Source organism: Megalobrama amblycephala, linkage group LG13, assembly GCF_018812025.1.
Source record: "Megalobrama amblycephala isolate DHTTF-2021 linkage group LG13, ASM1881202v1, whole genome shotgun sequence".
NCBI classification, from domain to species: domain Eukaryota; kingdom Metazoa; phylum Chordata; class Actinopteri; order Cypriniformes; family Xenocyprididae; genus Megalobrama; species Megalobrama amblycephala.
In genome coordinates this window covers 18,726,062-18,738,136 of record NC_063056.1, presented here as the reverse complement: position 1 = coordinate 18,738,136, position 12,075 = coordinate 18,726,062, and the positions used below count along the sequence as shown (strand labels likewise).

At 35.6% G+C, this 12,075-nt stretch overlaps 2 protein-coding genes across 8 annotated transcripts; both read right to left on the bottom strand.

The window, feature by feature from the left end:
- Positions 1-150: 150 nt before the first annotated feature.
- Positions 151-5,146, bottom strand: LOC125244175 (T-cell surface glycoprotein CD4-like). 7 transcript variants are annotated; one of them, XM_048154203.1, is made up of 11 exons: positions 4,932-5,146; positions 3,928-3,977; positions 3,638-3,802; positions 3,421-3,549; positions 3,073-3,306; positions 2,701-2,948; positions 2,366-2,468; positions 1,683-1,858; positions 1,534-1,595; positions 1,270-1,306; positions 382-511 (listed from the first exon to the last, which is right to left on the bottom strand). In XM_048154203.1, the coding sequence occupies exons 2-11, from the start codon at positions 3,962-3,964 to the stop codon at positions 506-508; spliced, it is 1,197 nt and encodes a 398-aa protein (XP_048010160.1). In that variant the 5' UTR covers positions 3,965-3,977; positions 4,932-5,146; the 3' UTR covers positions 382-505. The 7 variants fall into 7 exon arrangements, with proteins under 7 accessions (XP_048010158.1, XP_048010157.1, XP_048010154.1 ...); XM_048154202.1 differs by having other exon boundaries at positions 1,534-1,598; positions 4,932-5,137; XM_048154201.1 differs by lacking the exon at positions 1,270-1,306 and having other exon boundaries at positions 151-511; positions 1,534-1,598; positions 1,683-1,816; positions 2,701-2,945; positions 4,932-5,091.
- Positions 5,147-10,597: 5,451 nt separating this feature from the next.
- LOC125280804 (ubiquitin carboxyl-terminal hydrolase 5-like) lies at positions 10,598-11,480 on the bottom strand. Its single transcript, XM_048211551.1, has 4 exons — positions 11,366-11,480; positions 11,128-11,281; positions 10,819-10,993; positions 10,598-10,742 (listed from the first exon to the last, which is right to left on the bottom strand). Exons 1-4 carry the CDS (start codon positions 11,372-11,374, stop codon positions 10,598-10,600), a joined length of 483 nt encoding a protein of 160 aa, XP_048067508.1. The 5' UTR covers positions 11,375-11,480.
- Positions 11,481-12,075: the final 595 nt, after the last annotated feature.

The window sequence follows — 12,075 nt, the reverse complement described above, 5'->3', positions numbered from 1 at the left end:
GAACAGCTGTGCACATATGGACACCTGTGAACTAAAACAATTCCAGCTGCACCAGTTTAATTCTGCTCATTAAAGCTATAGTGCAAATGAGGGGAAACAGAGACACACATACACACACACACACACACACACACAGCACCCACTTTTAACACATGTAGAGGCATGTTAAATGAATATAAATCTTTTATTTTTGAAAGAAAGACGGAAATATTCAACATTGTTGTTGTGAAAAAAATTATATTATATATTCAGCAAAATATACATGATGTATACATGGCATATTCATTCATCTGAAGCAAAAAGTGCATGTCTTATTTGTGGGCATCATTAAGCAAAAAGCACATTTAAAAGCACAGGCCCAGTGTGGCATGATTTTTTTTCTCAGTAGTCTTGCTCTCTTCTCTTCTCAATTGTATGGTTCGGTCCTGCTGTACGTGTACGCGGGTTGCGCTGTTGTCTGGGCACTGGAAGCGGCCTCTCTTGCCCTACCAACTCCACCTCACTCTCAGCTCTAAAAAAAAAAAAAAAAAAAAAAAAAAAAAAAATGCTGTGAGACATCTGTAATACTGTAGTATTATTGCTTTAACAATGTTGTTAATTTATGCTTTAAACTCGTATGAATTAACTACGAATAAGGAAATATCAATAACCAAATGTGTGTAATGTGTGTTTCATAATCAGATTACTTTTTTCAAGTAACTAATAAAGTAACAAATTACTTCTTACTTTATTAGGAAAGCCCCGCCCAAGTGAGAAAAAGTAATGAAAATATAACTTTACACATTACTTTTTTATAAAAACTAAGTAATGTAATTAGTTACCTTTTTTTAGTGAGTATACAATATTGTAAAGCACTGCTTTTAAAAGTAACTTTCCCCAACACTGAATATAACATCCCTACAGTATATTTATCCATTTTGTACATTACCAGCAACTACGTAAACAATAGGGATGCACAGATATAAAAATTATATTCTTTTTGTAAAAATGACATATTATTTAAATTCCACACAATTTTGTCAAAATAAGTTTTTAAAAATCACAATCAGTCTATTAAAATGCTTGAAAGTGAATTTAGGCATAATTATGAAAAAGGCAATGGTAATCTAAATGTAACAACAGGGAAATGAGCAGAAACAGTTAAATACGCAATATCAACCAATACTGATGTTAAATTAAATTAATTTTAATAGAATATATAACGAAATGGCAGCATTAGAAAAAGGGATAGGTTCATTCAAAATGAACAATTTGTCATCACTGACTCACCCTCATATCATTCCAAACCTTTTTGACTCTCTTTTTTCTGTAGAACACAAAAGAAGGTGCTTTGAAGAACGTTAAAACAACTATGAACATGACTGTCATTGATAAAAAAAATGATGCGTTTTTCAAAATGTCTTCTTTTGTGTCTTTTGTCTTTTGTGAAGTGAACTATCCCTTTAAAGCAATATAAAGGCCATACAAACTTAAGCCTAACTGTGAGTAATACCAGTTTCACTCTATTACACAGAGTAAAGGAAGAGGAGGTACCTGCATCGGCAGTAGTCTTTGGCTGTAAGGGGCTGCCGCATGGATCTCAGCTTTTTCACTCTCTTCTAGATAAAGAAAAAAAAACATTAAATGAGTCACTTCCTTTCTTGCTTGCTTGCTGGCTTTCTTCCTTCCTTTCTTTCTCTCACCTTCATTCGTTTGTTCCTTTGCCGGACAAGAACAGCCACAATTATAAGTCCGATCAGAACCAGAGAACTAGCTCCTACGGCAATCCAGATCCACAGCTGTAGGCCAAACACTTCCTTCCTCCATGTTCCACCACCTGCAGATGTTTTCCCTTTCACTTTAATGACTTCCTGTCCACCTGTTCAGTGATCGTTATAAACTAAGATTGAGCTGTTGATCTGGGATGTTGCTTAGACATAAAGAGCTTAAGTTCTATTGTTGAATTACATTCATCCCTGTTGGAATGCAGCTACATTAATATTCTGGCTGATACCAATAAGCTGATAATTATTTTCATGTTATGGCCAATTACTTTTTTTTACTACTTAATGAAAAATGAAGCAGTTAAAATCAGTTTAAACGTAACAAGAATTTAGGTTATCAACTAATGTACAGTATGAAAAATTATATTTTACTCAATTATTGTTTTTAAATATTAATTTTAAGTGAGCATTAGACAACAGCAAACAGTCTAAAGGTAAAAATAGGGGAAATTAGCATACACAATTAAATGTCTGAATCCAACATATATTAATTGTGGACTGATCTTTAACAACGGCTGCCAATAACTGAAATGGTTTTGACATTTAAAGTACATCCCTAGAAGTCTGATTTTGTAAAGTTGTGAAATGTAGATTTATTTTACCTGAAGGTTTGGCCACAACGGTCAAACTTGTCTCTGCAGTTAGCTTCAATTCTCCCTCAAACTCCACAGTACACACATACTTCCCTTCATCACTACGCTGCGCCTGAGAGAATAAGATAGGAAATGACTGTCAACATAAAAAAACTCTTAAAAATAAAGTTTCTTTACTGGCATACATGATTCCATTAATTATGCATTTTATAAATTACACACAAAAAAAATGGTACTCTAAGAACTGTTCGAGGACCAAAAATTGGCGCTTTTATTTTTTAAGAGTATAACATGAAATTGTTATCTATAGTTCATTCAAACCAAGTTCAGTGTAAGGTATTCACATTTATCAACGTGACATCATAGTTTATGCTGAGTTGGTCACTAGTAAATATGACTTTTGATGAATTATCGCCACTCCAGTGTAAGCCTTTGGTTTCCGTGTTCTTCAAGGTTGGGAAAGAGACTGTGGGGAGGTGGTCAGCCGTCCATTTCCCACCCACAACACGTTGAGATACACTCTGAGGAAGAGAACAGGGCAGCACTATTTTGCCCCCTTCAGGAACTTCAACAGCTGTGGTCTGGAGACCTGCTGGAGACCCAGACGAATGTCATTTATAGTATGAAATGTGAAATAATAACTAACTATCATAATAACTAAAAATAATAATAATAATAATAATAATAATTAATAACAACTACTGAGGGACACCAACCAACAATAGTCAATTTTAAACTGAATTTCAAGTCATCCTTGATCAGACATGTCCACTGGCCATCATCTTTTGAAGAAACAGACTTCAGGTGAATTACTTGTTTTTTATCATCTTTTTTATCATTAGAGGGACTCAGCCACTGTACTTCAACGTTTGGGTGTCCTGTAATGTCACAGTGCAGCTCTACATCACTAGACTGCACCAGCACTGGGCCTGGTTTAGCAAAGACTGAGACTGAGAGAGAAAAAGGGAGCAAATATTAAAATAATAATAATAATAATAATAATAATAATAATAAATACATTAAAAAGACAACTGTTTGTTCTCGCCACTGCTGTCGTCTCTCACCTGAGACAGCATGCAAAGTGTATCGTTTTCCTGAATTACAGGAATAAACTCCAGAGTCTCTTGTTTCTAGTCTGGGAACCTTCAAAGTTCCTCCATTTGCACTTACTTTGTCCTTAATATGGGAATGACCTTTAAAAATAAAGTTAATTATAGTGTGATTACTCAAAATACTTCATATTTTCATCATTTTTGTATCAAAAGGAGAAGAAACTGATACCCTTCTGTCTAGTTCCACGTTTGCCATTAATTTTAATGATGAGGATGTCATTCAATTTCCATTCTACATCACTGTTCTGAGGTACTCCACAATCCATGGAAACCTCACCCCCGACTTGACCATACTTGACGAACTCATCACATTCACCACACGATGTACACAATGCTGATGGAGAGAAGTAAGGGGGGTTAAAGAAAGCGAAGCTGTGCAGGAAGAGTAATTACAGACTGTTTTAAATAAAATTTACTTCAGAATATTAAAATGCACTTTATGAGTTTATTTATGCTCACCAAGAAGAAGAAAAAATAAGATCTTACAAGCTGGCATTCTGTTCCTTTTTCTAAAAAATATATTGAATGAAAAGCAAAAGTTTATTTTTATATCAACAGCCCAGCGTTATGCTGAATTTTTATACTGAAAAATGCGTTTTTCAATGAAAAAATCCTATCTGAAAATTTTTTGTATATGAAAAGAGGCCTATGCTTTTACAACTAAGAAAAAAGAGCAAACAGGAAAACAACATATGTGGCTATGAGCCACAAGTGCAACTGCTTTCGGTAATTTTGTTTCATTCTCTCTTCATCTCACTCTTTTTCCCTCAGTAAATAATAGTCCTAATTTCAACTGATTAAAATTAAATTTGAATCATTTGAGATAAATATCCAAGACACTTATTGTCCTTTTTTTATATCAAAGTTTTATAATGTATAGTATATTACAATGTACATTTCTCATTTGTGATGCAAATGAGCATTTCTATTTCAATCTGCTATTATTACAGATTAATATTACAGGTTATTATGACCATCTGACAAATTCATAAATCCTGTCAAAAAAATCATATGGTTACTTTATAATCTTGTAATCGTATTTGACGTTTACTTTTCATTTCTTAAAATAAGCAATTATATTTATTTATTTATTTTTACTTTTTATATTACATTTATTATTAGTGTAAGTCAGTCCTAATATTTATATGATGATATATTTTAAAGGCAGTAAGGTTAACGAAAAGATAAAATGCAAATGTTTAAACAGAAAAGATATAAATTATATATAGCTAAGCATACAGATCAAGTGTTAAAAGACTATCCTCTTTTGGTTGTTAAACACGATATCTGATTCTCACCAAGAAATTTAAGACTTAAAGATTTAAGATTTATCTTTTCTTAAATCACATACAGCAAAATTCTGTTGCATATTTTTTTGTTGATTTTCCCCCGTTTTTATTTAAACCCCTTCACGTATGCAAGACAAATTAGGTAATAACCTATATTTTATAGTTTATACTCACGTTTGAATGCTGTTTTATGTTTTGCTGAAAATGTTTCAAAGAAATTCTGCGCCTTTAGTCCAACTGGCAAAAACCAGCGTGTGTGAGAAACCAGCCGACACGAAAATCTGAACCTGCACTAGAAACTGAAATGAGGTAAGAGAGCGGAAGAAAAAAAAAATGTTTTTTTGGAGAGCAACAACCGATGTAGGGCAGAAAACGCCTCTCAGATGCACTTCTCAGTGGGAAATCCTAGTTAGATTTGAGAATTAAGCTTATAAACAGGGTCACAACAACATGATATACATATAAATTTATTAAAAATGAATGCTAGTATTTTACACCTAAACCAACAAGCCTAAATAGCATGTGCACACTGATGCAAGTACTGATGTATAGTAGACGTTAACGTTTACGCCATGCATTCACATAATATATACAAAGAGTTTTGACTTTGTAATTTACTTACCAACAATGCTTGACAACAGTAAGACATAAACAACGCTTTAACTTTCCACTGTTAACCAGATGTGCTTAATGTTGTTAATGTGTTGTTTACTCACTTTTTTCATACATTTAATTATAAATTACATTATACATTTATCAACCTTGCACTTTCAGTTTTGCCAGTGAACGCATTCATATCAGTTTCTTCCTATAAAATGATCATTGAATGATCAAACCGCACAAAATCTTTTGCATTCATTTTTTGTTTTGTTTTTTAAATTCCAATATATAATATTTAGCTGTTTTTTTGTGATTTAGTGATGTTAACTTGTCATTAAACATTTTGCAGAACATTCTGGAACACGTGTAACATGTCAGTGCAGGGAAGAGGAGAGGCTGGATCCAAATGCAAGCAGAAATTTTATAAAACAAGAGATAATCTAAACATGAACAAGAAAACCAGAAACACAGGGCAAAACACACACACTCTCACACACACACACACACACACACACACACACACTACATCCTCACAAAGACAACGACTGACAAAGACTGATTGAAAGACTCAAGCTTATATAGGCCGGGTTAATAATGTAACTAAGCACAGTTGGATATGATCAGTGATGATGAGTCCAGGCAAAGGATTGTAGGGATGAAGTCCATGAATGAGTGGCAATGGTCTGGGGTGGAGTGCCCTCCGGTGACTATCTAGGGCACTCCAGCTGGTGATTATGACAACATGAAGGGAAGGAAGGTGGAGCTTAGCTCTAGAAGCAATGATGTCACAACAGCCAGAATCCAATCAGGGGGAGGCACGAAGGAGACTAGAGTGTGTGGTAAGGCATTGTACAACATGGGCATTTCGAGTAAGAACACTCTAATCCGCACATCCTACATCTCTTTTTTTTTCTTCATCTTTATTATGTTTATATATTTCTCTCGATAGTGAATAAATTCGATGAAGAAGTGCTTTGACTTGTTACAGGTGCTGGTCATATAATTAGAATATCATCAAAAAGTTGATTTATTTCACTAATTCCATTCAAAAAGTGAAACTTGTATATTATATTCATTCATTACACACAGACTGATATATTTCAAATGTTTACTTCTTTTAATTTTGATGATTATAACTGACAACTAAGGAAAATCCCAAATTCAGTATCTCAGAAAATTAGAATATTACTTAAGACCAATACAAAAAAAGGATTTTTAGAAATCTTGGCCAACTGAAAAGTATGAACATGAAAAGTATGAGCATGTACAGCACTCAGTACTTAGTTGGGGCTCCTTTTGCTTGAATTACTGCAACAATGCGGCGTGGCATGGAGTCGATCAGTCTGTGGCACTGCTCAGGTGTTATGAGAGCCCAGGTTGCTCTGATAGGGGCCTTCAGCTCTTCTGCATTGTTGGGTCTGGCATATTGAATCTTCCTCTTCACAGTACCCCATAGATTTTCTATGGGGTTAAAGTCAGGCGAGTTTGCTGGCCAATTAAGAACAGGGATACCATGGTCCTTAAACCAGGTACTGGTAGCTTTGGCACTGTGTGCAGGTGCCAAGTCCTGTTGGAAAATGAAATCTGCATCTCCATAAAGTTGGTCAGCAGCAGGAAGCATGAAGTGCTCTAAAACTTCCTGGTATATGGCTGCGTTGACCTTGGACCTCAGAAAACACAAGTGGACCAACACCAGCAGATGACATGGAACCCCAAACCATCACTGACTGTGGAATCTTTACATTGGACCTCAAGCAACGTGGATTGTGTGCCTCTCCTCTTCCTCCAGACTCTGGGACCCTGATTTCCAAAGGAAATACAAAATGCCCAGGCAAGACACTTCTGATGCTGTCTGTTGTTCAAGAGTGGCTTGACACAAGGAATGCGACAGCTGAAACCCATGTCTTGCATACGTCTGTGCGTAGTGGTTCTTGAATCACTGACTCCAGCTGCAGTCCACTCTTTGTGAATCTCCCCCACATTTTTGAATGGGTTTTGTTTCACAATCCTCTCCAGGATGCAGTTATCCATATTGCTTGTACACTTTTTTCTACCACATCTTTTCCTTCCCTTCGCCTCTCTATTAACTCCCTGAGGTCTGAAAACGCGCCGGCGTGTTTTGCAGGATTTTTTTCACATTGCAGCAAAACAGACTTAAAATACTCCGTCATTTCTTGTCATAGAGACATAAGTAATATATCAATTGAAACTATAGAATGTCTTCTTTTATTTGTGTACACTCAGAGTAAAAACACGTTGTGCTTTTTGTAAAATAAAGAAAACTAACATGATGCGTGATCTCTCGTCTCCCTCTGCACGAAGTCCAATCTGGTAGTTCTCAGAAAATGAACTGTAACTTGTGAATACTAATGACAAAAAAATGACACTTATGTCTAAAAAACGTTGAAATGTCAGGTTTTAAATCATGCAAGTCAAATCGAAAACAAACATTCTGTGTTTATGTAATCTGTATGAAAAGAGAGCCATGTCAGAAGTCCGTGATTCAGCTCATTATCCGCTAATGCGGCCACGCCCATGGAGGGAGCGCTATTCAGAGGCAAATTCAGAGGCAATACTTGTATGCATTGTCTCAATCGTGTATTTATTGTCCTGAAAAGTGTTTATCTGGATGTTAAAGCCATGGTTAGCGACCTCTAGAAGACATGCCGTTAGTTCCTGGTTCCTTTTCTTCTTTATATGAATTTGTGGCCTAAAGGTGCACAGAGAGTGCCCTCCAGCTGCAAGTATGAATTGAAAACACCATTCCTGAAATGTCCTCTTCTTCTTTAGAATAATTTGTGGACTAAAGGTGTACAGAGCGCCCTCCGGCTGCAAGTATGAATTGAAAACACAGTATCCAGCACTCATAGTGATGATAATAAATATTGAATAAATATTACTCCTCAGTATAGAATATTGACATAAACATATAAGAATCCATCAATATTTGTGCATGCTTTTAAGCTAAAAGCATATATGAAATGCCATAGAGGTTACATAATTGTTCAGACACTTTGCATCACAGAAATACATTATATTTTAAAGAATACAATAGAATACCATTATTTAAAAGTGAGCTGAGACATGATCACAGAGGGTTTTTTCACAGCCTACCTGACTGAAAGGCCTCATTAATATGCAAGTCATTTCAGGTCATTATTATGTGATTATTTTGTCTTCTCAGGTGTAAATGACCCATTATTCATGATGATTCATGCCTCCACGCATACTGTGTTTCTTGACAAAAAGTGTCTTACAAAAACTAAATCAATATATTGTTTTATATTAACAAGTAGGCTTTATAATTTTTACATAATTTTGAAGCAAAAACTCTAGTCTACAACCTCCAATACCCAGAAGTCGTGTGAACACAGATTTAATATACTTTTTTTTGACCTTATTTCAGTCACTTAAGTTTTTTGTTTTTTCAATAACCACGCATAAACATTATTCCTTCAAAAATACAAACATGTACATACATGTTCCTCACATATTATGGTAGCCTAGTTTGTGCTGAATACAGTGTAATGACACTTTTGTCATTTATATGTTTATGAACAACTAAAAAAAGCAAATGTCAGGGCATGTCAAAACTTCTCCAAGCCCCAAATCAGCCCCAGACTCCAGAGGGTTAATGTGCTTGGACACAGAGCTCTGTGAACAGCCAGCCTCTTTTGCAATGACCTTTTGTGTCTTGCCCTCCTTGTGCAAGGTGTCAATGGTCGTCTTTTGGACAACTGTCAAGTCAGCAGTCTTCCCCATGATTGTGTAGCCTACAGAACTAGACTGAGAGACCATTTAAAGGCTTTTGCAGGTGTTTTGAATTAATTAGCTGATTAGAGTGTGGCACCAGGTGTCTTCAATATTGAACCTTTTCACAATATTCTAATTTTCTGAGATACTGAATTTGGGATTTTCCTTAGTTGTCAGTTATAATCATCAAAATTAAAAGAAATAAACATTTGAAAAATATTAGTCTGTGTGTAATGAATGAATATAATATACAAGTTTCACTTTTTGAATGAAATTAGTGAAATAAATCAACTTTTTGATGATATTCTAATTATATGACCAGCACCTGTATTCTGCAAATACAGAAATTCACAAAAGAAGGTTTGAATCTCTCAAAAAAAATAAAATAAACAAATGGTCTGTGAAAAAGTGCATAGCCTTCATAACACACTGACTTTGAGAGGTTTTATTTTCTGTTCACTTTGAGGTTTGCAATTTTTGTGAGACCCTAATTTGTGTGATTTTGTGGGGGTTTTTTTTACTTCTCTCTTTTTTTGAACATTAAAGGGTTAAAGGGTTAGTTCACCCAAATAAATTAGCCCATGATTTACTCACCCTTAAGCCATCCTAGGTGTATATGACTTTCTTCTTTCAGACAAACACAATCAGAGATATATTATAAAATATCCCAGTTCTTCCAAGCTTTATAATGGTAGTGAATGGCTCTCCAAAAAAGCACATCCATCCCTCATAAAAGTAATCCATGTGACTCCAGGGGGTTAATAAAGGCCTTCTAAAGTGAAGCGATGGGTTTTTGTAAGAAAAATATCCATATTTAAATCTTTATACTTTATATCTTTATATCTACAACTTCAGGCAGATGGCCTACACAAATCAGTTTATACCAAAAGAGTAACTTCTGACCTGACACACTGACAAACACAGAGCTTACGCGTCTAAGCTTACTATACTCCTACATTCTACATCATACATCACTTTAGAATTTACTCTTTTGGCCCAAGTCAATTTTTGTAGGCCGTCTGCCAGAAGCTAGTTATTTTCTCCGTGGGTGTTGTGCCAGAAGCAGAACTAGAGTCAGGCAACACTAAAGGTGCAACGAAATCTACAGAAAATCACACACAAAAAATCATTACTCTAAATCTGCACACTGCTTTAAATTCTCTTCACAGCTGACACTCATTGATGAATGCATTTACCAGGGTCTTCCATGTGCCCCATCACCCAGTTCATAGCAGCATCGATGCCAGTTTAGTACATTGCCTGAGAAGAAATATTTACACAGACTGAATGCTAATCAAAATTAAATTAAAAAAGTTTAATCAATGCTTAAATCTGAGATAAATTCAAATGAACTAATCTTCTCCTCTGGTTGCTATCCCATGGCACGGAGCGCACTCAGCGTGTCAGGAATGTCACTGCTCACATGATCATATTAGTCTACAAACTATGGCTGTCAATCAATTATCTGAATTATTTCAATTATATATTTAACATGTCATAGTATTAAACATGGCCAAAAAAAAAAAAAAAATGTATAATTCATCTAGTTTTTTAGGAACCCAATCCAAGCCAAAGGTAAATTTCTTGATTTGGATAACAAGATGGTCAGGAAACGAAGCAAAGCGAGTGGTCCTAAGAGACAAAGATGCATAAACACACAGAAGAAACCCAAAGACTGACTGAAATGAAAATAAGTATTATTAATTACTTTGTGGCAGTGGTTTTGGTCTGCACTGCAGAACTCCAGAAATCTGTGAGTGTTTCTGGTTCACTGAGAGCAGCCAAACAGGCAGCAAATGGGATTTGAGCACATGTCACAGCAGGGGGAGGGGCTCCAGTTGACTCCACCTCCTCACGACGACGCTCAGCTTCTTGTAGCTCCTCTGATAAACAGGAAGAGAAGATGATAAATGAGAGGAAGGATAAAACAATGGAAACACAGATGTATACTATTGTTATTTTATCCAGTCTTCCCGGTAAGTTCTCAATGTGAACTACATTTCAACAAGTGTCTAACCCATATTAGTTGCCTGATCCATGGGAACGGGCAGCTGGACAATGTAGTCCACTCGTTGGGTATACTTGGCTTTTTGTGACTGCTGGCATACGATCTTCTCTTCCACCAGGAAGCGGAAAGCTTCTGATGGATTTATGCCAGACCGACAGTTCCTCTGTCCAACATAAAGAAAAGCTGAAATGAGTGAATGTACAAGTAGAGAAAAACAAGAACAGCAAGAGAAAGTCATCATCATTACCTCCACCATATTTATAAAGTGAAGAAGAAATTACTGAACATCCTCAAGGTGCTATGCCAACCTGGTCACCCTGTACAAACAAAATCATATTTATAAATGGCTTTTTCTCAACAACTGAACAGAATGAATTTCTGTACTGTGTTTGCATATATTGTCACATTCCATTAGAATCAATTTATGAATGATTTATACATAAATTATGCTCATCTTTCCTGAATGAGACCCAGTGAATTTGGATTAAGACTTGGCTGGGTGTGTGCGTGTATCCTGGGTTCGGTGGAGGTACTGGGGTCATCTCCAGGGTCTCTGCTCTTTTGTATCTTCAAGAATAAATTCATATTTAATCAATACAGTGAAAACTCTGTATTGATTCTTTTTTATAATCTGATTATTCAATATCTGAGTATCAGGATCACACAAACTAATCCGAAGAGCCCCCTTTTTTCTTTGTTGAATGAATACACATTAAGTTGTACAGAGAATGGAGATGAGATGAAGATCCTCCTAGACCAACTTGATCATCAGGTAATTATTTAGCACGTGATCATATATCTCTAGTTAAAGGTTAAATTGTGCCAGCTGTTTGTCAAGCTAAGTCCCATGCTTCTCTTTGGATATAACATGCATTGTTTCATATTGTTATTCTGTCTTTCAGACAGAAACTCCAATGTTCTTGCTCAAAGAAAGGCTACAACTCTCAAAGGTCTACC

Bases quoted from the DNA above. Each gene is read 5' to 3' on its own strand.
- LOC125280804 (XM_048211551.1), bottom strand. The intron at 10,994-11,127 runs GTTAGACACTTG...CCTGTTTATCAG, and splicing joins GGATCAGGCAACTAATATGG to AGGAGCTACAAGAAGCTGAG. The intron at 10,743-10,818 runs GTAATTAATAAT...TTTGTCTCTTAG, and splicing joins ACCAAAACCACTGCCACAAA to GACCACTCGCTTTGCTTCGT.
- LOC125244175 (XM_048154197.1), bottom strand. From the start codon at position 3,964: ATGCCAGCTTGTAAGATCTTATTTTTTCTTCTTCTTG. The intron at 3,550-3,637 runs GTATCAGTTTCT...TTATTTTTAAAG, and splicing joins ACGTGGAACTAGACAGAAGG to GTCATTCCCATATTAAGGAC. The intron at 2,949-3,072 runs GTTGGTGTCCCT...CTGGGTCTCCAG, and splicing joins TTTAAAATTGACTATTGTTG to CAGGTCTCCAGACCACAGCT.